General features: G+C 42.5%; 1 protein-coding gene across 7 annotated transcripts in view; it reads left to right on the top strand.

The window, feature by feature from the left end:
* ppfia2 (PTPRF interacting protein alpha 2) overlaps positions 1-27381 on the top strand; it is a 212045-nt gene that overhangs the window by 137497 nt on the left and 47167 nt on the right. For all 7 annotated transcript variants that reach the window (XM_061714572.1, XM_061714573.1, XM_061714574.1 and 4 more), the window contains 4 exons: positions 11651-11752; positions 17209-17373; positions 18824-18898; positions 25329-25439. In XM_061714572.1, the coding sequence (XP_061570556.1) occupies positions 11651-11752; positions 17209-17373; positions 18824-18898; positions 25329-25439 (453 nt within the window). The remainder of the gene's footprint in view (positions 1-11650; positions 11753-17208; positions 17374-18823; positions 18899-25328; positions 25440-27381) is intronic.

Consider the following 27381-nt stretch of genomic DNA (forward strand, 5'->3'; position numbering starts at 1 on the left):
TTGTTCCATTTTCGATCTATTTTGGTTTTAAATTTTTGAGCATTTGGTTTTTAGCATTTTTTGCAAATGTAACCCCAAGACAGTATATAAAGTAATGAAATATAGACAATTTATGCAGTTATAACCTAACACTTTAATGTTTTCATACCTTTAAACATATTTAAAGGCAAAAACATGGCACCAGTTATGCTCGTGTCCAACAAAACATTCCTTTTTTGGGGATAAACAAAAAAATAACCAAAAGTTGTAATGTAATGATGAAAAAAAAAAACATAAATAAATAAAATTAAAAAAAATAAAATTAAAAAAAATAAAACCCCCCAAAAAATTAAAAAAAAATCGACATATGAATCGATTTTTAGGAATTAATATGAGAATCGATTTAGAATTGGGAAATCAATTTTTTCAACACAGGCCTAGTTGATGTTCAGGTATAAAGATCCTGAATATGAGCTTTCTTGAAGTATCACCAAATGCCCCGTATCTGCTTATAAAAGTGAAGTTTGAGGAGTTGTGGTGCAGACCAACGACGCTGTGACATGGTCTGCCTGCATTCTCCACGATATCTTATTGAAATGTTTATGTTTATAGCTAAAGTTAAGTCTTTAACTCAATAAAGTCACGTGTTTCAGTCAGGACTAAACTAGAGCTGGTGGCGGCTTCAGTCTTAGCTCTGCGATGGACATGTTCAGTAACTTGACGCTCTTTCAAGTGTTGGCTTAAGTTTGAGCCTTTATTAAACTGATGCTTATCCATGGCTTATTTTTACCTTTCGGGTGTTTTTTGTACGGCACACTTTTTAACTTTCACCAAAAGTCAAATGTCTCACTTCCATACGAAGACTTAAAGGAGCATGAGGCAGGATTGAGGCAGGATTTATGAAAAAAATTTGTATACGTTTTAAGTTTTCTAGTAATAATGTCAGATGAAGCGTTCCAAACCAAAAAGAATGAGCCCTCTAGCGTATCTCTCCGTTGCCTTGAACAGGCTGTGTGCTGCAAAATGTGCTGCAATTGTGACCGGAATTTCCCGCGCTGTCCTGCGGATGTGACGTACATGGCGCTGCATGCACGTTCTCGGCGGCGCACGAGTAAACATTGGATACGCGTTTGAGTCATGGAGGCAGCTTCAACTTGAATTGGGACTGAAAACAGATGCTGACATGGCTCATTTCGTACTGACCAGGTAAGATAACATTGTAAGTCATATTTAGAGCTTGATTTGAACGGTGCTCACGTGCCGGCTTCGCTGTTGGCTGCAGGAACCTCGACGGTCGTCGTGGCGCTAATGAGTCTCATTTCTTATTCTTGCCTCATGCTCCTTTAATCGGATTCACCATTACTGGTATTGGCTGATTACAAGTCAGAGCCAATCTTTGATCTCAGTCACTACCATCTGCAGTACCGCCCAGTTCAAGAGAGAGATGAAAAGAGACGAGCATTTGTCATCGCTCGCGGAAAAACAGTGTTGCTGCTGCTTTTCGTCTTCACTCATTTCAACAATTCACGAGGTCATTGCGCGGGATCGTTTATGTGATTTTAACGTTCATGGAACGTACGGATAATAGTGACATTTATGTCTGCTTTATCACTGTGAAGGTTTTTGTTAACGGTGGGAGAATGGAGGTTCCTGAGCGCGCCGGGCTTGTCTCATTATTTGTTAATAACCGCCCCGCGTCCCGTCCTCCCTTTGGTCTCGGCCTGTAATCATCCCACCCCATTAAATGTTAAAGGCCTGCAATGAAGCTTTCTGACACTCCTATAATACTTAAGAGCACAAATATTTAATGAATGCTCTCATTTGTGCTTATTGCTCATTATCTGGTATTTTCCCAGAGTGCTTTTAGTCGTCCCAATCAGACTCATGAGGATTTAACAAAAAGCTCTCTTCATATTTTCAGAGCTTCTTTTCATGAAGGCTGTTACAATTAGTCTTAACTCTTTGACTCTTTCAGTCCAGGAACAGGTCTGGAAGATTGCTACTATCGATTAAATCTCACAGGAATTCATATCTTCTTTAAAACAGAGCTTAAAGTTAGTCTTCACACTCCTTTATTTGATTCATATGAACCATTTGGGAGTTTGCTGTCAGAGCCTGCTGCCGTTTCCTCAACACCTATTTCTGCTCCATCATTTCTGCTGGAAATAGCGTGTCATCATCATTGCACGGATGATGTGCACCCTGCGGTTTCACTCGGTGAATCAGCACGCTGTCAATCACGCCGCTCGCCGCTCGGCGTCTCCCGAGAGCGACCCGCGGTTGGCGTGGGGTTTGTTTTTAGCCTGCAAGCAAGACTCTCCTCCAGAGGGCCCACCCCTATTAAAAGAGAAGAAGGAGAAACACATCCGCTGCGGTAATTTGGGCCGACAGTCGCCCACTCAGGGAGGAAACCTTGTCCTCCCATTCATTTATAGTTCACTCGGCCTGCAAGCATTAATACTCGGCCGCAGACATTACCTGACATATTGCAGCGCTCGGCAGTTTGCTCAGGTAATGAGAAGAAGGGAAGGAGAAAGGCGGAGGGGGATCACCGGCTGGCAGGTCACGAGTCTAACGGCGCTCGAGAGAGGCCCGGAGCAAAACCTTGGCTATGGAAGCACAGTTTTATACGTTCCAGCTTTTTTGAATGGACCATAAAATAAAGAGACCTTGAGTAGCCCTGAAGAGCCTTGGAGGACATTAAAGTGAACGTGTAAAAGAAATCAATTTGTTGTGCTAGAGGCCATTTAGACGGGTGTTTGGAGTCATTAGTGGCAATAAAAATTGTGATAAATATATAAAACACAAACCTGTCACAGATAACAGATCTGCAAGTTTCTCACTCAGGGTTCTGTGACATCACAAACCCGGATCAGGACCGAATCAATCACCTTTCCAACATTAGCTGCATCCAACTTTTAGTCATGTTGCATTAGGTGGGCCTTTTGAAGGTAGCAGTACGAGGCTTTAACCCCCATTTCTAGGGCTGGGTATCGATTCAAATGTCAAGAATCGATTCGATTCCGATTCTTAATATTCAGAATCGAGTATCATGATTCGATTCGATCCGATTCGATATTGATTTGACTTAGTGTTATTTAAAATGTTTTTTTGAGCTGTTGCCTGAATTATATGACTGTAAAAAAACTAGTGAAATAATAATTTCACAATAATTATTGTGAAATAACTAAAAAAAAAATAATTCAAACAGGCCTTTCAATATCCATTTAAAGTGCAAAAAAGAAAGAAATTGCAACAGTTCATGCAGTAAACAAATCATTTTAGCTTATCTAATTTATTCTGTCACCACGCACACATATTGCCATGAAGCACCTGGCATTTTTCAGAAGTGTCTTGACAAACTGTGTGTCCGACTACTGGGATTAAAGTTCACCAGGTGAAAATGATGGAGGAGAAAAGAAAAAAAAATTGATCTTTAGACATAAGAATCGATTTTTAGGAATTAAAGGAGCTGTATGTAAGAGCAATAATAAAACGAATCATAAAATGACCCCGATATGTCAACAGACATTTAAAAATCATGTTCATTTCAAATACTTATGTCACTGACAACAGCACTCAAGCCAGGATATTCCAGTTTAAAAAGAGGAGTTGCAGCCCTCAACTGATGTTTATGTTGTCATTTTTTGTTTTGGCCTGAAGCTCCACCCTCCACCTATCTCCCAATCACCAAGTCAGTATTGTTTCTGAAGCTCCACCCTCCACCTATCTCTCAATCACCAAGTCAGTATTGTTTCTGAAGCTCCACCCTCCACCTATCTCCCAATCACCAAGTCAGTATTGTTTCTGAAGCTCCACCCTCCACCTATCTCCCAATCACCAAGTCAGTATTGTTTCTGAAGCTCCACCCTCCACCTATCTCCCAATCACCAAGTCAGTATTGTTTCTGAAGCTCCACCCTCCACCTATCTCCCAATCACCAAGTCAGTATTGTTTCTGAAGCTCCACCCTCCACCTATCTCCCAATCACCAAGTCAGTATTGTTTCTGAAGCTCCACCCTCCACCTATCTCCCAATCACCAAGTCAGTATTGTTTCGGCATCCGGGTTGCCAGCTCGGCTCTAATTATCGCAGCCATGGCAGCCTACGTTCCTGCTGCATTCTGCAGCCTACCTGGCAACCTCTGGTCGGGGGGAGGAGGGGGAGGGTACACGCCGCTCAACAATATTTTGAAAGTGACTGCAGTACCAGTTTTGGACATTTCTTACAGACGGCTCCTTTAATATTCAGAATCGATTATCATGATTCGATTCGATCTGATTCGATATTGATTTGGCTTAGTGTTATTTAAAATGTTTTTTTGAGCTGTTGCCTGAATTATATGACTGTAAAATAACTAGTGAAATAATAATTTCACAATAATAATTGTGAAATAACTAAGCAATAAATAACTCAAACAGGCCTTTCAATATCCATTTAAAGTGCAAAAAAGAAAGAAATTGCAACAGTTCATGCAGTAAACAAATCATTTTAGCTTATCTAATTTATTCTGTCACCACGCACACATATTGCCATGAAGCACCTGGCATTTTTCAGAAGTGTCATGACAAACTGTGTGTCCGACTACTGGGATTAAAGTTCACCAGGTGAAAATGACGGAGGAGAAAAAAAAAAAAAACGATCTTTAGACATAAGAATCGATTTTTAGGAATTAATATGAGAATCGATTTAGAATCGGAAAATCAATTTTTTTTCAACACAGGCCTACCGATTTCAAAAGAGGGCCAGCTTGTGGGTTAGGTGGGTGGAGCCAAATGTGTGGCCCGCCCATTAAAACCCAGATGCTATTGACAAAACTACAAAATCATGGTTGAAAAGGGTTTTGGTGTACTGTATCTGTAGTATCCTACCATTCATACTTCAGGAACTTAAAAAAATCCATGAAAGCCACAGTTTTGCTTCCGTTTGTAAATGTTGCAGCTGCTCACAACTTGGCAGCGTTGAATCCATCCAGGAATCAGTTCCTTAGGCCGCGTTCAGACTGCAGGCAAATATCCGATTTTTAGCCCATCCAGATTGAAACTGGATGACTCTTTTGAAGTCTGAACAGTCCCAAACCGCATGATATCCGATTTTTGCAAACCAGATGGAAACCACCTCCGGGAGGTAGTTTCATATCCGATCCATATCGCATTTGGGCAGATGCGTCTCAGTCTGAACAGCTCCAAACACTCATATCGGATATGACTGTCCCAGACGCTCCAAACCACCCGCCCATTTCCAGTTGTGGAGCTACTCATCCTTTCACAGAGAGCATGTACAATCTCTGATGTCACGTCAAAAACTATTATTTGTAGTTTAAGTGTTGCAAATTCACATTACAAATCATGTTTTAATAGCAGAAAAAAGACTGCATTTCCACGTACGGTCGTCGCGTACCCTACGCCGTAGGCTCTGCGTCGGTGTAACGCGGAACCATAAATCAGCCTTCAGTCGCGCTGTGAGCCTGAACCTGCAGCCCGTCAGCTCATCAGCTGCCAGTTGTTCATTGCTGGTTTGTTTTGTTAACTCTGAGCTTTGTTGGTTGGTTTGTTAGTTTGCTGGTGGTTTTGTTCTGAACACCTTTCTCTGTTTCTCATTTTGCTGGGACGTCGGGTCCCTCCGCTGAGACACAACTTTTGCGGTATGCGTTCTTTGTTGTCTAAAAATGATGCGCAGTCCCGACCCAATCAGAAACGGTACAGATATATATATATTTTTTTATATATATAAAAAAATAAAGGATCCCCATAACCTTTGATCGGGTGGGCAGGACGCACGTTTTGCCCCAAAACCAGCCTCGAGTTCCAGTATACACAGAGGTCCGACGGGAGGATTAGAATGAGATGGGGCAGTCTCAAACGATTTAAAATATTGCACAGTGTATGCCCAGCTTTACAGGTATGTAACAGCATGTGAGCTGGCTCCATATTGTTATTGTTTTTGATGTCGCAATTACATGACTTCACACAATACCCGCGCTGGGTGATGCCTCCGCTCCGACGTCGTTGCTACGGCAACCCGTCAGATCAGTCAATGATGTGGCCCAGTCTGAACAGAGCCAGATCCGATATGGACACTTGCTAAAAACAGTGTGGACAGTCAGCCCTGAAAATCGGATATGAGAAGGAATCAGATATGAATCAGATTTGCCTGCAGTCTGAACGCGGCCTTAGTGACTCCTTCAGTTCCACCAAGGTTCCAACAGTGTGTGTGTGTGTGTGTGTGTGTGTGTGTGTGTGTGTGTGTGTGTGTGTGTGTGTGTGTGTGTGCGTGTGTGCATACCCTCTACCTCTCCCTGACTTGTAAAGCCACATGAGGGGTGAAAGTCCCTGATGCACCGAAGGCCCCTCTGTCACGCGAGCCCCAGCATGTGCAGCTTCACCTCTCATTTGTATTCCGCCTCTCCGTCTCCGTCCGTGTCTCTGCAGAACTTTACCTCCGCCGCAGAGATGTGGACTCGTTTGTTTATCTTACGCCCCACCGTCCCATTTTCTTGTTATTTATAAGCGTAGCTCATGTAAGAAGCGTTTCCTGGGAATAGAAATTCACCGGGCCGAGAGAGGGATCAAAATAAACAGCCGTGAATGGAAATAAACCTCCATTTTCTGCCTTTCCTGTGTTCTGAATAATTCATTGTCTCTGAGAGATACTGTAAGCAAGTCTGGTCCAGCGTATGTGTTATGTTGCTCCTCATTCGGAATTCATTACTGTGATATTGCTGTTTCTATCTCGCAGATGTTGCCGGTACAATGCTGCTTGTAAAGTGGAATTGTAAACAAGCGCGCTCTGATAGGTGGAGCTGATTAAAACAGAGTTATACTTTAAAAATAACAACATTACCGATTGTTATGTGGTTAAAGAAACTTGACAGAGATTTTAGATCATATTTCATCCTGTCTTGTATGTGTACTATGTGGCAAAACTTTATAATAGTGTTGTTTAATGAGCTCACACTAGCAGTGCCATGAAATGTAGTCGTGTCTAGAAGCCAAAACACTGTGAAACGTTGTTTCAGTGGAGCCTATAATCTGTCAAAAGTCCTGACAGTACTGCCTTTGGGAGCCAGCTGTCTTGGTAACATTTCTCCGCCCCCGGGGTCAGTCTTTTCTTTAACTTGGCTCTGAGAGGAAGGATGATGAGCTGCAGTCTGCTGCCGAGGAAGCTGATGTTGCTGGAGCCCCTGCAGGGGATTCTGGGGTCCGACCAACGCTAAGGAAACTTGCCCTTAGCGAGTGACTTGGCCTCGCTTTTTTTTTTTTCTTAATAGGAGGAGACTGTAATTAGCTGCACACCTGAGGGAGGGAGATTTATGTCCTCTAAGCTACTTTTTTTGTGTACCTGACCTGCAGAGCATATTTACAAATTTGAAAAATGCAGAGATGCAAATAAGTGGTCTGTAACGACACTTTGGCTTCATTCAAACGTAATTCCCACGATAGTCTCCAGTGGTGTGAAATAGTGATGATCAGCTTCGGGAATGTGGGTCATCTTAGATGGAAACGAAGGAAGCAAAATAGAATAGCAGCTTGAGAGAATTAAAAAATTTGCAGGTACAAGAAAAAGAAAATTATTTGAAGTTGCTAAAAAAGAAACGCAGGTTAGAATCTGAAATGGTTTTCCTGCTTTTCTTTTGTTACTGTATATGTTGAAGGTTTGTTCGCCTCACATGGCTTGGTTACCACGCCAACACCACCCCACACCACCACCAATCTGCTGTTGCTATGGTAACGGCTCAGTCCTAGCTGACCTTAGCTCCCTTCATAGATAAACTAGTCATGAACTAAGCTCTCCACTCTTGTTTTCTTGATTTTTATGTACCAACTATTGTGTTTCTGTTTAACGGGCAGCAAGAGGCTGGACTGTGGTTTAAAGTTGCATTCTGCAAGAAAGCTGTGACTTAACTGTGTACGGACAGACCGAAAGTAAAGAAATGTTGTTTACGACACATCTACCCCTATGTTTTCCATTACAGTCAGCATAGAAAAATGACATTTGTGCAATTATATGAATTTAAATCAACTTGCCAAAAGGATGTGTCGAACCCTTTTTAATCAGAATTGTTTATATGAATAAAAAGATCATTAAGAGCCATTTTTAGAAACCGAGGGTCACCATCCCGAGGCCCATGCCCTCTGATATCAACCCAATCATATGGTACCTGGCCCTGTGGCCCTGTTGCAGGTTGTTACCCCAAATGAGAGCTGGGGGTCCTCACAATTGTTCCTCATGTGTTTTGTGGTTTTACAGAGCCAGAGTTTAGTCTGCATTCCCAATATTAAGTTGAACTTGGGTGCACATTTATGGACAGGAATTCTTGGCCTGAGGGCAGTAAGGGTCCACTTCTGTGATGTCAGAATATTATATCTGTTTTTGCAGATGATATGGCCCTGTGGCTCCAAGCTGGGAGTGGCTCAAGTGTTTCAGTACCTCCAAATCGGAGACCATGGTTCACAGTCTGAAAAGAGTTGGATGACCTCTTCACACTATGAGCAATTGCAGCATGTTGAGAAATTTAAGTATCCTGGGGTCCATGGGGTCTCCATGAGTGAAGGGACGATTGACTGGGATCTCAACAGGTGGATCAGTGCAGTAGTGCAGCTTTCCCTCAGGTAAGGTCGTAAACTGTGGATAGTCACCAAAAACTGCATTACCTCAGCATGGTGGCTGGGCTTTTTCTAGGACATGGGGGAAAACAATTGGTCATCTAGGAGGGGTGGCATTAGTGGATAATTGAGGTGCTTCAGGCATCTAGTTGAGATCCTGCGTGCCTCCCTGGGAAAGGTGTATTGGATATGTCTTACCAGGAGCAGGTCAGAGGGACACCCAGGACATCATGGAGAGATGATATCTCAGCTTGCCAGAAAATGCCTTGGCATCCTCCCAAGGAATCAGGAAAAGGAGGCTGGGGAGAGGGAGGTTTGGGCCTCTGCTGACCCTGTGACCTGAACCGGGATATGAACAAGTTGATGGATGGATGGATGGATGGATGGATGGATGGATGGATGGATGGATGGATGGATGGATGGATGGATGGATGGATGGATGGATGGAAGGATGGATGGATGGATGGTTGAAACAGTGTCAAGTATGATGATGTTTAACACAATTTCATTTTGCCGTTGTTTTTCAAGTTTTTTTTTTCTTCTTTTCTTACTGCATCATGTGAATACGGGTGTTTCAATCTCAGTGTGCAGTATTAACCCCCATCATTCATCATTTGGAGCAGTGAACTTCAGATCTTCCTCTCCTGACAGTCCGGCCGTCACCTAGACCCAGATAACCACATCTTTCAATGACAGAGGCACCTGACTCTTACTGTGTCTGATATTTCTGTGCGTCATTGTGAGGTTAGATTTGCACCTCTGTAAGGATTTGCTGCGTTTCTGTCAATGTGAGGCGCGGTGCTGGGCTCCCCGGAGTCCACTGAAACACAGAGTACCTGTCTGTGGCTCCTGGAGGACAGATGGTGTACAGATTCTGGATTACAACTTTTACTCGGATAGATCGATCACTCGTCAGCTGACAGCTTCCGAAAATATAATTCATTATTCATCGTTTTACAAGCAGCATGTAGACATTTTATTTTGTCGACCTCTAGATAACACAAAACCTGTAATTAATAACATTATTGACTATATGATATTAATTCATCTGTTGTGTGATCATGAGTTTGGAGATTAATCATTTATTTAGGTGATTTTAGTTTTTCTGATATTAATTTCAGAAAAATAGTGAAGGATTTTTCGGTCTAGATGTTATTTGTTTATTTGTATACTGGAAACTTTTTTGTAATGTTTTCTTTGAACAGTTGAACGTTTTCTTGTCAGTTTTATTCTTGGTTTTTTTATTTCTTTTTTTTTTGTGTCATGACCGAAAATAAACTAAACTAAACTAAAAAAAAAAAAAACTAAGGATGTGATGTGAAAGCCTCCTTCCTGCTGACCTGACACTCCCTGAATCTGTACAGCCCAGATGTTCACATCTGTCCCAGGTTTTATGGTTTTTATACTCTGTCTGCGCAGCATCACACGCCGTAAGACGTGATTCCTTATGTTCCACTCCATATGTTGTTGTTTTTGTTTTTCGAGAGGGCGGGGGGTTGTTTACCCGGCATACCTTTTACATTTTTGATGATCAACTTACTATGAACGGAGAAGAAAGCAGGGCAGGACCAGTTCACGATGGGAGGATTGTCCCAGGAGTCTCGGCTGATGGGATGTGAACCAGTGTTGTCAGATTCTGATACGGGTCATGTTTTTTGTGTGCCAGATAGACACAACCCTGAGCTTTCTGATGGAGCCGATGTTTTATTTATTCTGAAACACTTCATTTCCACCCAGAAAAACTGGCCAGCAGTTTGACAAAGGCTGGAAGTCTCGCCAAGTGACACCCCTAAATCTCCACTTTCTGTAGTTGTTTATGTCCCAGTCAGTGAGAGTCAGATGTGCAACTTTTCAAATACTGTTACTAGGGATGGGCGGTATGGACTAAAAAATGTATCACGATAATTTCTGGCATTTATCCCGATAATGATAAAAAAATACCAATTCAACTCCACCTTTTCAACTATAAATCTATCACCACATTCAGTCTTTGGAGCCAAATCGCTGCTCTAAAAGATACTAAATGCTACTAAACGTCATCAATGAAAATGTATCGTTCTTTCTTTCTTTCTTTCTTTCTTTCTTTCTTTCTTTCTTTCTTTCTTTCTTTCTTTCTTTCTTTCTTTCTTTCTTTCTTTCTTTCTTTCTTTCTTTCTTTCTTTCTTTCTTTCTTTCTTTCTTTCTTTCTTTCAAGCTCATTTCCTTCCTTCCTTCCTTCCTTCCTTCCTTCCTTCCTTCCTTCCTTCCTTCCTTCCTCCTGCTCTCTCCTTCCTTCTTCCTTTCCTCTTTTCTCCCTTCCTTCCTTCCTTCCTTCCTTCTTTTTTCTCTTCCTTCCTTCTTTCCTCCCTTCTTTCCTTCCTTTCTCCCCTCGTAGATCCTTTCCTTGTTTTCTCCTTTCCTTCCTTCATTCTTTTTTCTCCTCCTTCCTTCTTTCCTCCCTTCCTTTCTTTTTTCCCTTCCTCCCTTCCTTCCTTCCTCCTGCTCTGTCCATCCTTCTTCCCTTCCTCTTTTCTCCCTTCCATCCATCCATCCATCCATCCATCCATCCATCCATCCATCCATCCATCCATCCATCCATCCATCCATCCATCCATCCATCCATCCTTCCTTCCTTCCTTCCTTCCTTCCTTCCTTCCTTCCTTCCTTCCTTCCTTCCTTCCTTCCTTCCTTCCTTCCTTCCTTCACGTACGTTGTGCGTGGATTTAACACAGAACCATAAATCAGCTTTACACAAAAACATCATCAACAGGAATTTATCGTCTTTACCGTGAGATGACAAATTCCTATCATGGGGAATTTTTCTGACGGTTTATCGTGAACGGTAAAATATCGCCCATTCCTAACTGTTACTCCCTTTTGAAAGTGACACTAGCTGTGTTTTAATGTAAAAAAATAAACCAGAATTTGGTTTAATTCCTTTGATTCTCATAGTTCAGCCAGCTTCCATTAAAAATACGGTGATGCAACCATGCTTTATGTCGCATTGCATCACTGCACCTCGGGGCTGCTGTGGGGTATTGTGTGTTGATGACCCATCCTTTCCCTTTGTCTCTGGTGTTGTTCAGGAGTTTGCTGCACTGACCAAGGAGCTGAACGCCTGCAGGGAGCAGCTTCTGGAGAAGGAGGAGGAGATCTCGGAGCTCAAAGCCGAGAGGAATAACACCCGGGTAATTAACGCCTCCACATACAACTTTCAAACATTTACTAAACGGCCGTACTCTGTTTCTCCAAGCCCTGACCAACGCGGACCCAACGCAGCTGTTGTTTTGCCGTTTTATAGCCAACATCTAACTTTTTGTTTCACAATTTCACAACATAACCCAGATTTTAAGGTTCTCTCTGGCAAAGGGAGCTTGGATGCCCCGTTGAAAACGGCCATAAAAGAGCATCCCGTGCAAGGCTGCTGGAGCACCGGAGCGACCATGCGCGCTGCTCATTTCCGACACCAAGACATACCTCATTAACTCCCCGCATTCTGCCCCGAAATCCTTTTTGCCCACTTGTTTCGCATGGGTGGCGGCTCAACAATGAGACTAAGTCTAAATGGCACAGGATGCCCCGCAGTGTCCAGTTCAAAGACACTCTGGAAGTCAGGGGAAAACAGTAGTGGATTAGCTGGATTTGGGAAAAATCGAAGACCTGTGTGCACACTACACTCTGCTGTTGACTGATGATAAGGCTCTTTTTCTTTTTTCTTTTTGTGGCGGTAGACGTATTCGTTTTCACGCTCTCACTTTATTATCACCTCAAATCCTCCAATGAGCAATTACTATGCAAACTTTAATTAAGTCCAGTTTGTCGCTTAGACGGTTTTACAGTCCATAATTAAATTTCAGAAGGCGTGTACAGGCAGGGTGGACTGTCGTGAAGGAGAGAAAGTGAGCCGTGATGCTGTTTTTGGAAGAAGCATCGTATTATGTGCAGAACAGCAGGCACGAACAGGTCGACTCAAGGGGTCCAAACTAGTGAGAGGGAGAACAATACACAGAGCATGATAATGTTTCCTGAACAGGATCAGACGGCTGTCTGTTCTATTTCTGGAGACAGAGCCTCAGAGTAAACAGTCATTTCCCCGATTGATTCAGCAGCGTTCATTTGGTGGAGTGTGCAGGAATGCAGGCAGACCTGATGGCTGCTGATGGAGCTCTCGGAGACGGTTGACTCAGACAGACGAGAGCAGAGACAACACTTGGGGCCCGATTTACTAAGATCCTAAATAAAGAGTACTAAATTGCGTGTGCACTGAAAAAGTTTGCGCGTGCTGTTGTTGTGTGTTTTGCGGGTGATCAACTAAGATTGCGTGCGCAATTGATAACAGGTGCAAACCTCAGTATTTAAATGAGGTGTTGCGCGTCTTATGGTTTGCGAGCGCAAACTTTGCGCCATGGAGTCTGGATGGAAAGCAGGATATAGTCGCAAGCGCAAAATGAAATTTGACGCGGTGGAGTTACAAATATTAGTGGAAGAGGCAAATAAACACATTCATGAACTACAGCAAAGACATTTAAACATTACCAAAAGAAACGCAATATGGGAGAAAATCTGCGATAGAATAAATGCAGTTGGTAAGACAAAAAGAATGGAAGATGAGGTTAAAACGGAGTCGGCGGCAGAACAGATCTAATTGGGGGGCACATAATAACCAGCGATGTAAATGCTTAATATGAGTTTGCCATCAACGATCACAGCAAACCAGTTTCAATTACACAACATACTGCAAAATCTCTTTTTAATACACACACAAGTGTATTGTGCACCCAAACTGCAAAAAAACAAAAAACAACGACGTACAGGCCACGTCTCTCCCTCTCCCTCCCTCTCCATCTCTCTCTCATACAACGCATACACATAAAAATGTGAACGGTGAATCTCCAAATTTAATTTGACGAAATTAGACAGACCCAAACATTCCACATTTGCGTAATAATAAACGCCAAGGCTGGCGCCATGAAGTCAATTAAATGCATGTCTCACCTTTAGAAGAGTTGCACATCTTAATTTTCCTATTTCACCAATAAAACTTAGCATGCAGCAGAATAAAGACTCTCTCTCTGCGTATTCTTTGATTTTGGATGTCGCCTCCTTGCCACAATAACAGCAGCAGCAGATTAGCACCTTCCTTTCGAACGTATTAAATACAGACGCAATCACAATACGCGCAATTACTTTCAGGCTTGGTAAATCTCATTGCGCGTGGTAAATGGACCAATTACGCCCCATATTGATTATTCATCAGGGCAAAAGTACTAAATGGATTGCGTGTGCTATTTTGCGAATTTGAGAGACGCAGTCCTCTTTGCACGCTGTTAGTAGATCAGCTGGCACTTTGGTTTTTACACATGCAAACCTTTAGTAAATCAGGTCCTTGGTGTTTACCGATGTAGCTGCTAACTCCTGCAGAGTTCCTGACCACCTCCGCCCCGCCGCAGTGTTCCCCATCGAAGATTTCTCCCCACCGTCCTGCGGGGAAAGAAATGAGACTCTAACCGAATACAGCTCCAAGTGAAAAGAGAGTAAAAAAAAATATCACCCCGACTCTCGCGGATCCTTGAGGCTTAGACTTCTTTCTACTGATTAGATTTGGATTAGGGAGGCAGTTGTGCCTGACTTTTGAAACTATGTATGGAAGAGTACATTCCTACTTGAAGAAAATCCTTTAAAAGCCATGATCCAGCCCATAAACGGGGGATAAACCCCAGCCAAGGCAGAGGATATCTGAGAGTGTCAACACACATTATTTTTTGATTAAACGTAGAAAATTCAATTTGATTCAATTCAATTAAGCTTTCTGCATCCCTGAAGGGAAATTATAACGTTGCAGTAGGGCTGGGCGATATGGACCAAAAGTCATATCTCGATATTTTCTAGCTGAATGGCGATACTCGATATATATCGATATTTTTTCTGTGCCATAATTGGGGTTTCCCCCAAAGCATTATAGCATAGCATCTCTGTTAGCTTCATTTTTTTCTGAGGCAAACCCTTAAAAAAACAGTCAGTTTTAATACAAAGCCTCGTGCCAAATGTCACACAGGTTCCTTTATTAACAGAGGTCTGCACAATATCAAAATGTATAAAACAAATGAAATAAAAATAAACTGCCTGCATATACAGAATAAAAATACTTCTTGAATAAAATAAAACAAATATCCCTTTCCTGCATAACAATTAAATTAAAATACACTGTGCAATTAATACAATGTAGACAGTAACAGGCAGACTTTTCCACTGAGGTTGACAGTTGTGCAAATAACAAAACATTTGTGCAAATCTCAAATTAAACATTCAAGTAAATTTGTCACAAAATAAGCTATATCAAAATCATAATTTGTATTTATTTATTTTTTTTTTTTTTTTAAATCGATATAAACGATATTGTCTCGTACCATATCGCGTTTGAAAATATATCGATATATATTAAAATCTCGATATATCGCCCAGCCCTACGTTGCAGTCAGTCAGTCGGTAATATAAAGTCACTTTTAAGTGCCTGCGCCTGCTGAAGAGGACTCTGACTCAAGACACTACTGTGTGATTACTGTTACAAAGGATGCAACATCGTTCTCCGCACAGTCAGCTCCAGAAATGGTCCCCAGCACAGAGCCAACCTGTGTGTTCACCTGCTTTGATTGATGCGTGACTCTCTGATGCCGCTGCGACTCGTACCTGCAGATAAAACTGGGCTTTCCGACACAGATAACAGAAGATCTTGTTACAAATGCGAAGAGACTCAAGTTTCATCAGATACTGTTCTGTGCTTTTACGTTGCATCTCCAGGTGAACACTGAGGTATCTGTAGTCCTGCAGTCGGTGATTGAGGGTCTCTAGGACTCACCGGGTTGGGGCGGGGGCCTGGTTTATGTTCACTGAAGATGGATGCGGCCATGGAACAATGCAGGGTGTCTTTTCTCCTAGCTCTCCTCGCATCAGTTGTTCCATCCAGTTCAGTCTCTCCAACCGTCTGCAGCAAGTCAGGGTTATAATAGTTTTGAATTTTTCATTTTAGTTTAGTTTTATTTCGTTTTGACTTTTTCTCCTTCAATTCAGTTAGTTTTAATTTGTTTTTAGTGTGGGTTTGCTAGTTTTTATTAGTTTTTATATTTTCAAAAATGCTTAGTTTTAGTTTAGTTTTTATTAGTTTTTGTTTTAGTTTTAGTTTTGACGTCACGGACCGTGAGGCGTTAAGGTGCCGTAGCTGCCATTTGGAGAGAAACGGCCAGAGTGGAATAAATTGATCATACCAAGAGGCTTATATTGACAGGGACGAAAACGGAGGAAATTATATCTATAATTTCAGTTAGTTTTAGTTAGTTTTCTAAACACCCAATATAGTTTCAGTTAGTTATCGTTTTTGTCTTTTAATTTTCGTTTTTATTTAGTTCAGTTAACGAATTTTTTTTTTCAATTTTAGTTTTCGTTATTTCGTTCGTTTTCGTGAACGATAATAACTGTGCAGCAAGTTGTGCCGTATAACTTAGAAGACATACGTTTCCAACTTGTACAACTTTACATCCTCAATCGTTTTCAACGCAATGGCTGTAAAAACTATTTCAGAATTCCGACTTTGGCTTCCCTGTGAACTGTATTTTAGTGTCCCTTGGGGGCATTTGCTTTGGCTCATATTTGTCTTGTCAAACATCTGGGAAAGCAGGAGTCACCTTGTCTTAATAGATGTCACTTCTTACCGCCATGCATCCCCGTATCATCACTTTCCCTCCTCTGGGCTTGACTGTGATAGTCCTGCCGTACCTGCACAAACCTGCTGGGTCCTATCTGAAGCAAACAAATCACCAAAGAACGGGATGTCCGCCTCATACACCAGGCCTCTGATGAATGCCGCTTTTGCCTCAGTCATCATAAGTGTTATTTAACTTAATTATAATTGATCACAGGAGTCACAGGAGGGACCTGACATTTGCTGTTTTCACCTTCATCTCTGTCCTTGCTCGTTGCGCATTTTCCTTTTTAGTGTCTGGGCCTTTGTGAGGATTTCTTTCAGTCGTCATGAAGCCAAAGTGACTTTTGGTTCATCAGAGATGGCTGTTTTGAACCGCTGGTTAACCTCAGAACATTAACTCTAGCTGCAGCACCGTAAATGGCCTCAGAAGGAGATGTTTGGACGAGGGAAGTGCAAGTATGCTGAGGATGAGGTCTGTGGGATTTTTCCAATGAAGAGCATCATTTTTGAGATGTGAATCAATCTATCCTCCAACTGTCATCATCTTGAGATTTTATTTCCTTGGAAGACTTCTGCAATGGATTGAAGAGTTGAGAGCCGCATCGTCATAAAACTGCCACATGTTTCAGACTTCCCCAACAAATGACAAATGTTGAATCATCTTTCCCCGTCACACCATCATCGCTGCTTCCTTTTACTTTCTACTCGGGTTTTCACTTTTACTTGTATTTTAAAGCTTCCTGCCGGCAGTCGACTCGACATGCCGCCCACATCCATGCACTACATAGATTATTGTAATCCTTCTGTTTTTGACAGGATTGCAGGTACCTTTGAGTAGAAGTGGATGAGACTGCTGTTGCACATGTAGGATTCTTGCCGAAAGGAGGAAAAGAAACCAAATACCTAAAACCCTGAAAAGTAACATTTTTTTGTCTGTTTTACCAGTTACTCCTGGAACATCTGGAGTGCCTGGTGTCCAGGCACGAGCGCTCGCTGCGGATGACGGTGGTCAAGCGGCAGGCTCAGTCTCCCTCGGGAGTCTCGAGTGAGGTGGAAGTCCTCAAAGCACTCAAGTCCTTGTTTGAACACCATAAAGCCCTCGATGAGAAGGTAGGTGTACCAGAATCTACACCCTACTTTATTATCCACCTGAATTACAATCTGAAAATTAGTTTACTGCATACTTACAGCATAAGATAATGTAGACGCTACATCTTATTTTATTTTTGGGCCTTCCTGAGCGTAGTTTTACTTACAGTGTGATAACTATATGAAGCTTCAGCAGTAGGAGCAGAGGTGTGTAGTAACGAGTTACATTTACTCCGTTACATTTACTTGAGTAAGTTTTGGGAAATTTTGTACTTTTAGGAGTAGTTTTGAATCACTATACTTTGTACTTTCACTTGAGTAGATTTGTGAAGAAGAAACTGTTACTCTTACTCCGCTACATTAGGCTACGTTGAGCTGTTACTTTTCTTTTATCTCTTTTATCCGCGTACACGTCAATCTCATGACATCACTGAGTGATTCTTTGGGAAAAATGTTTGTTTTTGCATGTTTTGTCACATTTACACAGACTCAAACACACACAGAGTTTCTATGAGTTCATGTTTGTTCTAGTTCTGCCTGGTTAAAAAAGAAAAGTACAAAGGCTTGAAATGTTGTGCTACTTGTGCTTAATTTATTTTTTTTATTCTGTTATTATTTTATTATTTATTAAAGTACTTGAATTTACTTTAAGATTATTTTAATTTAAGCTTTTTTTTTATTAATTTTAATTTATTTTATTGATTTACTTTGCCTTGTCTGTTTGAATGGTTGTGTTAAAAATAAATAAATCAGACGTTACTCAACAGTTACTCAGTACTTGAGTAGTTTTTTCACCAAGTACTTTTTTACTTTTACTCAAGTAATTATTTGGAGGACTACCTTTTACTTCTACTTGAGTCATATTATTCTGAAGTAACAGTACTTTTACTTGAGTACAATTTTTGGCTACTCTACCCACGTCTGAGTAGGTGCAACCGATCATTTCCATGTATTCCCGCCTCAGTTCGATACTTTGAGCCTCTACATTTCCCATTTAGCATTTGTCCTTCCTGCTCGCAGCCTGCTGATTTATGAGTTAAGCTACCCTGCGTGGTGTAATCACCGCCCCTCCAGTCCATTCATCCTCCTCTCTTAAAGCCATCATTTATGAAAACTGCTGAATGGCATGATGTTTAGGGCAATAAAAGCTGTCTTTGGGAGGCGGCGCCAGTCGCTTTGAATGCGAGATCATAGCCTTTCCGAAATCTCGGAATCTGTTACATCCGCGACAGACGTGCAGGTAGAGGAGGGCGCGTGCATTCGCAGGCGTATTGAAGTGAGTAGGAGGGGAATTTCCTGACAGCAGCTGGCACTTTAAAAGCAATGATGGCCTCCTAACTCTATTTTGAAGTCACAGTAAAGTTTTTTTTTTTTTTCAGGCTACATAAACAGGAATTTGAGCAGCAGCCATCTACAAGTCTGGATGTCTCGATAATATGAAAATACATGTTTGTTTTGTTTTGATTTTAAGGTGAGAGAGCGACTACGAGTGTCACTGGAGAGGGTGTCCGCCTTGGAGGAAGAGCTCACAGCAGCCAATCAGGAGGTAACGGCTGCCACACTTACTAAACCACTGAAGAGAACCTTTTTGTGATTCATCTGTAGATATTACGAACAATGAGGATGATGCATACATACAAAATTCATAGTATCCAGTGATATGATATGATGATAAGCATTTTCAAACCATTTCACCCCTATTATTAGTATAAAATACATAAAAACGACATGTCTATGATTTGCTGAAGAAATAGGATTGACTCCAAATTTAAACTGTTCAAATTCAAAATCTATTTTCAACTACCGTATTTTCCGCACTATAAGGTGCACCGCATTATAAGGCGCACCTTCGATGAATGACGTATTTAAAAAAAATTTCCATATATAACGCGCACCGCATTATAAAGCGCTACAGTAGAGGCTGGGGTTATGTTCTGCATCCATTAGACGGTGCTGCGCTAAAGGGAATGTCAACAAAACAGTCAGATAGGTCAGTCAAACTTTATTTATAGATTACAAATCAGCTTTCTTACAACTCCATTCACTCCCAAAATGAATAAACAACTGTTTTATTATTTTTGAGTTGCGAGACCTCAATATTGATCCATATACCGTATTTTCTGGACTATAAGCCGCACCTGTATATAAGCCGCATCCGCTCTATTTAAAAAAAAAAAAGATATGCAAGCCGCAGATATTTATTTTGTTAGATTAGACATTTACTACATGTACAGAACCATTTTGAACTGTAAATGATGTACATGTTTGTACCTAAATAGATCCTTTCCTAACAGTGTCTTTTAACACGGCAGCAACTTTACTGATTAAAACGGGACAGAACCAAGAGAAAATAACCGGTATTTATTTGTCTATTTATCTGTTTGAAATCTGCTTCTACCTACTTCTATCTGCTAAAGAAGAAGTAGCGTATTCTTCTTTGCATTTATTTTGTCTTAGTTTTTATTCTAATTCCGGTTAGAGCGCCCCGAGCGGTGGAAGAAAAATCCATAGAATAGCCGCACCTTTGTATAAGCCGCATGGTTCAAAACCTATGAAAAAAGTAGCGGCTTATAGTCCAGAAAATACGGTATAAGGCGCACCGTATTATAAGGCGCATGGTTAGCTTTTGAAAAAATTGAAGGCTTTTAGGTGCACCTTATAGTGCGGAAAATACGTTTTTTTTTTAAATCATTAAAGGGTTTTCTGGTTTGTTTACATCTCAACTTTGAATTGGGAGAATCATCTAAAAGCCAGAGTATTAGGAAGTACATCTCAGTGAGGCAAATGTTTACCTTCTTGACAGAAAAGGGACTTTAGCGCTTGTGAGCTGTGTGTTGTCGTCTGGAGGTTTATGTTCTGCTTGTTTGTGGTGATGTAAACCTAGTGCATGCTGTGGTGTTGCTCCTGAAATGTACTCTGAATTATTTATGGACTCAAACACCCAGAAATGTCCACAGCAACCTCAGCAGGCTTTACTCACCACTATCTTTGCATGAAATTGGACAGAGTAACATCGCCGGTGGTGAAGTGCAGACCTAATAGAGGAGTAGTCACTCGGCGGCGCTCCCTCTCGGGCCCCCGGCTCAGGGGCTCTGGCCCTGCAGATGGTCCCATTCCAGCAGAGAAAAACCCTCAGGCTGGCACTTCACAACCTGTCAGACATGCCAGCCTGACACTCAGACCTAGAATAGCTGTCAGCGGGAGGAGGTGAAGGAGAGGCGAGTGGAAGGAAAAGTGGACGCGTTGGAGTGGGCGGGAGGACAGACAGGGAGCAGGCTGGGAGAGGATGTGAAGAGTGGCCTGCAAAAGGAGCAAAAGAGAGGACAAAGATGTGAAAAAGAGATGACAAGTGGAACGATGGAGCAGGTTGTGTGTGGTGGTGTGTGTTAATGAGAGTGTGGGGGTGTATTTGGTCAAAGCTGACAAAAGTTTGAGGAGGAGAGCGAGGCTTAGCAGGCGAACTGTGGACGGGGAGGTCATTTTTCAAAATACTGCGAATCTGTTAAGCAAAATAAAATTAGTAGGTCACAAGTTCCTAAACTAGTCTCTCTTTCCTCTTTGACAGCTTCTGATGCAAGCTGCTTTTTGACTGAGCTATTAAGCCCCTGACAGAAATGGAAGTAAAGGGTGAAGCACTTTGAGTAAGCACATCTCAAAGCATTTACAGTAGCCAGACTGCCACTTATAAATGCTTAAATACACCCCTGTCAGCAGCAGACAGATGACTGATGGGACCACAGACAGACAGACAGACAGACAGACAGACAGTTATCCTGACGCTGCCGGGTAGAAAGGGTCTTCACTCTAGATGCTCGAGGGAGGCGCGAGCCAGCGAACTGGTAATTGATTTTGGGATGGGGGGCCAGTTCGGAGTCCTATTTCCCTGCAGGCCTTTGCAGCGCACAGCCGTGCCTGATGAAATCAGCAGCCTCTGACCTCGCACTTACACAGGTGCTAAAGTGGCTACACGCTAATAACTGCAAGTGGGTGCAATTCGCTGCTGCAGAGAAAACTGGAACAGCAGCTGGGTTGGATTCAATCTGCAGATGAATTAGTTTACAAATCCAGGAAATGCACATTTTTATTGGGCCACTTCATCTGACAACAATTTTAACAAAAAATGAGTAATCACAATAAAATAAAGAATAGTTTTAAATGGAAAAGTGATGTGTCATCTAAAAAAGGGACATTTGTTGGGAAAATATAACTCCAAACATCCCAACAGCACCAGGTTTAATTGTTTGGTGAGAATGAGACATGTAGGAGTAAGTTAGTAATGATGGCATACTGAAGGAGTGGTCAGCATTGTTCCTCTGAGATGTTTCCATGTTCTCTCAGAGCGCTCGAGTTTCTTCCCACAGGCCTGACATGTAAAACCCATATTATTACCCTTCTACCATCGTGCATCACCGATCTATTGATCCATCCATCCATCCTGTAGACGATGAGATCTTCTGCAAACTGTCTGAGCATTGCACAGACTGACCTTGAGTTTAACCTCACGTGTTTAATGTCTGTCTCAAAATATTTATCTCATTTATCTTATATATAATATAATCTTTGTGACTTTAGAATGATGGTTGTTTAGAAAGGTACCTCACAAGCGTTTTTGGGATTGCAACAGGAGCCGTTTTCTGCGATCGTTGCTGATGTTTCCCTCTCTATCATTGTCCTAACACACACACTGCTGGTGAAGGGTTAAGCGTAGGTGATCAGATGCAGCAGGAGGAGGATTTTGGATAAGTTTGTGGTTATTAAATAATGACACAACGAACACAATTGACTCCGTTTTAGGATCCATTAGGAAAGGATTTTTAAAACCCTGGGCCTGGAAAACATTTCGTAATGAAGCCAAGGCTATCCAGGGTGTATTGAAAGAACAAAAAATGTTGTTCTTCAAATGATGGATGTCAGTCATTTTGTGTGGAAGCGCTTGTAATTTATCGCGTAGCACCCATCCTGTGTGGCCCCTGATCTCACCTTGACGACATCAATCTTTTGTACTAAAATACCACCCCCAGCACACCAAAACATTCATCCTTTCACTCATCACATTTCTCCTTCATCACTTTACCTCAGACGGAGAGCAAGACAAGGGAATCAGGATGCAGTAATTCTCCCATCCTCTGCGTCTTCTCCCTCCTCTCCTTCCCATCAGACGCGAACCTTTTGATGAACGGTAGATCAACGGCATCAAAAGGTGTTCATTTTTCATCTCGTAAACTTCTCTTGAAGCTTGAGCGGAGTGATGTGTAGCGCTCCGTTCATTATTCGTCGTGCTTTTAATTCGCAGTGGTGTTAGCGTTTGATCTCTGAGCTTGAAGTGCCAGAATAATGGTGCAGGAAACATACGGAGATGAGCTCGTGCCCTTGTTAAAATTAATGATCGGAGACGCTACTGACAACATTGTGCTTGACGGCAAAGAACTCAAGATATTGCTGTTAAACTTAAAATAAACTGTCTGCTTTAAAATCTTTTGTTGCTGTCAGGCGTCCTCAGTTGCACATCGGAATCAACGCCCAGAGAGTAAAAGATGGTTTTTTGTTGTTTGTTTTTTTTTGTTCAAACGTGGCTTTTTTTTTTGGCCCAGATTTGCTGTGAACCCCTTGTGAGAACAGTATGAGTGGCTGCCTATTGGCTCGGCCTCATATCCACCAGACCTGGCCCATTTTGCATATACTTCCACCTTGTGAAGCACACATAACCCCTACGTAACCCTCCATAACCCCTCCGTAACCCTCCATCACCCTTTGTAACCATCCATAACCATCTGTCACCCTCCATAACACCTCCGTAACCCTCTGTAACCTTCCATAACACCTCTGTCACCCTCCATAACCCCTCTGTAACCCTCTGTAACCCTCCGTAACCCTCCATCACCCTTTGTAACCATCCGTAACCCTCCATCACCCTTTGTAACCATCCGTAACCCTCCATAACCCTCTGTAACCCCTCCATAACCCTCTGTAACCCCTCCAAAATCCCTCTGTCACCCTACATAACCCCTCCGTAACCCTCTGTAACGCTCCATAACCCCTCTGTCACCCTCCATAATCCCTCCGTAACCCTCCATAACCCCTCTGTAACCCTCCATAACCCTCTGTAACCCTCCATGGCCCCTTTGTAACCCTCCATAACCCCTCTGTAACCCTCCATAACCCTCTGTAACCCTCCATGGCCCCTTTGTAACCCTCCATAACCCATCTGTAACCCTCCATAACCCATCTGTAACCCTCCATAACCCCTCTGTAACCCTCCATAACCCATCTGTAACCCTCCATAACCCTCTGTAACCCTCCATGGCCCCTTTGTAACCCTCCGTAACCCTCCATAACCCTCTGTAACTCTCCATGGCCCCTTCGTAACCCTCCATAACCCTCTGTAACCCTCTGTAACCCTCCATAACCCTCCGTAACCCTCTGTAACCCTCCATAACCCCTCCGTAACCCTCCAAAACCCTCTGTAACCCTCCATAACCCCTCCGTAACCCTCCAAAACCCTCTGTAACCCTCAATAACCCCTCCGTAACCCTCCATAACCCCTCCCTAACCCTCCATAACCCCTCCGTAACCCTCCAAAACCCTCTGTAACCCTCCATAACCCCTCCGTAACCCTCCATAACCCCTCCCTAACCCTCCATAACCCCTCCGTAACCCTCCGTAACCCTCCATAACCCTCCATAACCCTCCATAACCCTCCATAACCCCTCTGTAACCCTCCATAACCCTCTGTAACCCTCAGTAACCCTCCGTAACCCTCCATAACCCTCTGTAACCCTCCATGGCCCTTCATAACCCTCTGTAACCCTCCGTAACCCTCCATAACCCCTCCGTAACCCTCCGTGTCTACTTCGTAACCCTCCATAACCCTTACATAACCCTGCGTAATCCTTCATGGCCCCTTCGGAACCCTCCATAACCCATCGTAACCCTCCGTAACCCTCCATTACCCTCCATAACCCTCAGTTGAACATGTAGACAACTTCTGACTCATTACAAAGGATATATAACTCAAGTTCGGCTAAGCTCCTGACTTCGGGCCAAGGGGCCCACATTAGCAGGACCGTAACCATAACCATTTAGTTGAAGGGAAAAAATGATTAAAGATTAAAGCCTTTTCTGAGGTTTATGAGAACTCGGGAATAGAGTCGGAGAGTAATCGTGACATAGTTGTAGGTTTTTGTAACAGAAGTAGCTCTTCTGCCTGTAATTGTACACATACTGTTGAAGGGGACAATTATGCACATTTTTAACCATCGTCCACATTAGCCAGATTCACTGTGGACAGTGGAAAACTACAATGACCAGTGCGGACGATGACTGCAGCTGCTTTCACACAAATGATCTTGTATGTCCAATCTGAATCAATTTATTTATTCTTTTCGTTGTGCTGCTTCAGAAATACATTCTCATTTTCAGACCGTGCGGTGAGCTCTTTGCCTGCAACAGTTTGACGTATGTTTCTGATTATTAATCTCACGAGCAGAGGGGTCGCGACAAAGTTTCAGGGCCTGCAAACCATTGACAGAGAGGCAGCAGTCAAGTACGGTGAGTCATAGAGGCGTCTGGGTAGAAACGGCCGCATTTTTCTTGCTGGTCAACATTCTGAGAGGATTAAGACTTTAGTTGGTGAAGGTGGTGAAATGAGACCCGAGGTTTGCAGAACATAATCACACTGATCAAATTAGGGCTCAGATGCTTCCAGCTCCAAACCACGTCCTGAGAAATTCCTCTGTGGTGACATCCTTTAATTCACCAGCGTTGCATACGAAAGGCCAGTTAACAATTGACCTTCCATTGTATTTTGATGAGTTTATCCTAATTCAATCATGAAATTTCATAAATTTGTTAATTATTGCAGTGGCACGGAAGTCTGTTGAGGCTTTTTTTCTTTTCTTTTTTTTAAGTTTCCATGTTTCCTTTTTCACATCTCTGTGTGTTTTTATTCTGTTTGCTTTGTTGTTGTTGTTTTGCAGATTGTGGCCTTAAGAGAGCAAAATGCTCACATCCAGAGAAAGGTTGCGTCTGGAGACGGAGCAGAGGACCTCCTGGAGGGCAGTGAAGCTCAGCAAAAGGTCCACAGCAAGGTGAGCTTCGCAAGGAAGGAAGGGGGATAGTGTGGCTTTCTAAAGTTTAAGGTTATAGATGGGAAATTTTTACGCAAAACATGGCCATTTAGTTTCAGAAGTATTTGAAACTTCTTATAATTTGCGCTTTTATTCGTCACCACAAGCAGACAATCGTAGTTTGCAAGGGCAGAACCAAAGGAACACGCCTCAATTCAGTATCACAACCGTCTACAAACTGAGATCGTTTTGTTTACACTCACTTTTAGGGGTATTTTATTCATAATTCATGTGTCTTTTTTATCTTTGATGCCGTTATCAAGCTACATCAGTGCTTGTGGTGTGTCTGTTCAGACTGGAAATGTTGTGGGTTTCTGGTGTTTCTTCCACAAATTAATATCCAGATATCTTCAGATGTTGTTTTGTATTTATTTGTTTATTTATTTTGGGCTGTCAAGAGTTATGTGCCGGAGTCCTCACCTCCTTCCTAGAATCTCTGGTGCCTTTTTGCTCCTCGGTCAGTCTCGCCCTCGCGCGCCTCTCAAAGCGAGTGGGCATGACCGAGCTCGGTCACGCGCCTGGACCTTGGTGCTGCACAAGTGAGAACCGCGCTCAGACGCAGACATTTGCTTGGTCGCGCACGCGTCTGTGGACCTCTCTAATTAGGCGCTTCGCTCTTTGGCTGCATCATTGAAGTCCTGCAACACAGACAGCCCCTCCCCCTAGAAACTAAGCTGTGAATCTTCACTATAATCTTCTGATGAAGCTCCAGAGCCCATAAAATACTCTCTGGGGCATCCTTAATATTTTTAGCATTCATTCCCCACAGATCACAAGTGTCCAGTGAACACAAACGGTGAGGGTGGGATATATGGAACCTCGTCCACTGGTGCTGTTTCGTATCAGGAGTCTAAGAGCCCAGAACTTTAAAGCAGATGCTGGTAAAGATTTACACGCAGACAGTAGGTTAGATCAGTGAAGACATTATTACTGAGCTCGTCTGCTCCAGGTCGCTGCCGAGGGTGGAGGATGTCAGGAGAAAGGAGATGAAGAGCGGGCACGCCGGGAGGAAAAGTAATGTAAAGATGGCTATCACCAGCTGGGATCTGTAGAGATAAAAGAAGGAAATATGAACGCACGTGGGCTTCCACGTGTCGATGTTTGGGCCTGTTGCGGTGAAGAAACCCTTCTAACCTAGAAGGGATTGAGATGATAAGTTAAGGTTCTGCAGCATCACTGCAGTCTGAGAAACAAGCAGCCAAAATCTGAGGAGAGGGATGGTTCTGGCTCTGGCGGCAGCGTTCTGGATCAGCTGCAGCTGCCTGATAGATTTCTTGTTAAGGCCTGTAAAGATGCCATTGCAATAATCCAACCTACTGAAAATGAATGCATTAATAAGTTTTTCCATGTCTTGTTTAGACAGAATCCCCTTAATTCTAGCAATGTTTTTTAGGTGGTAATAGGCAGATTTAGTGATAAACTTTAGATGGCTGTTGAAGTTCAGGTCTGAGTCAATAATTACACCCAGGTTTCTGGCTTGATTTGTAGTAGTCAATGACATGGAGCCAAGGTGAGCGCTGATCTTTTCACTTTTGTTTTTAGGGCCAAAAATGATCACCTCTCTCTTTTCTGCATTTAGCTGGAGAAAATTCTGGCACATCCACTCATTGGTTTGGTGAATACAGTTACTCAATGAGAGTAAGGGACTGTAGTCATGTGGTGACACGGAAATATAGAGCTGTGTGTCATCGGCATAAGTATGGTAGGAAATGTTGTGATGTTCCATAATCTGAGCTAGCGGTAGCATATAGATGTTGAATAGAAGCGGTCCGAGAATGGACCCTTGAGGAACCCCACATGTGATCTTGGTTCTCTTAGACTCATGGTTTCCAATTGACACAAAAAAGGCCCTATCTTGCAAGTAAGATTTGAATTTGAAATTTGAAGGTAAGAAGTGGAAATT

The sequence above is a fragment of the Cololabis saira genome, chromosome 23 (genome assembly GCF_033807715.1).
Source record: "Cololabis saira isolate AMF1-May2022 chromosome 23, fColSai1.1, whole genome shotgun sequence".
Classification (NCBI taxonomy): Eukaryota; Metazoa; Chordata; class Actinopteri; order Beloniformes; family Belonidae; genus Cololabis; species Cololabis saira.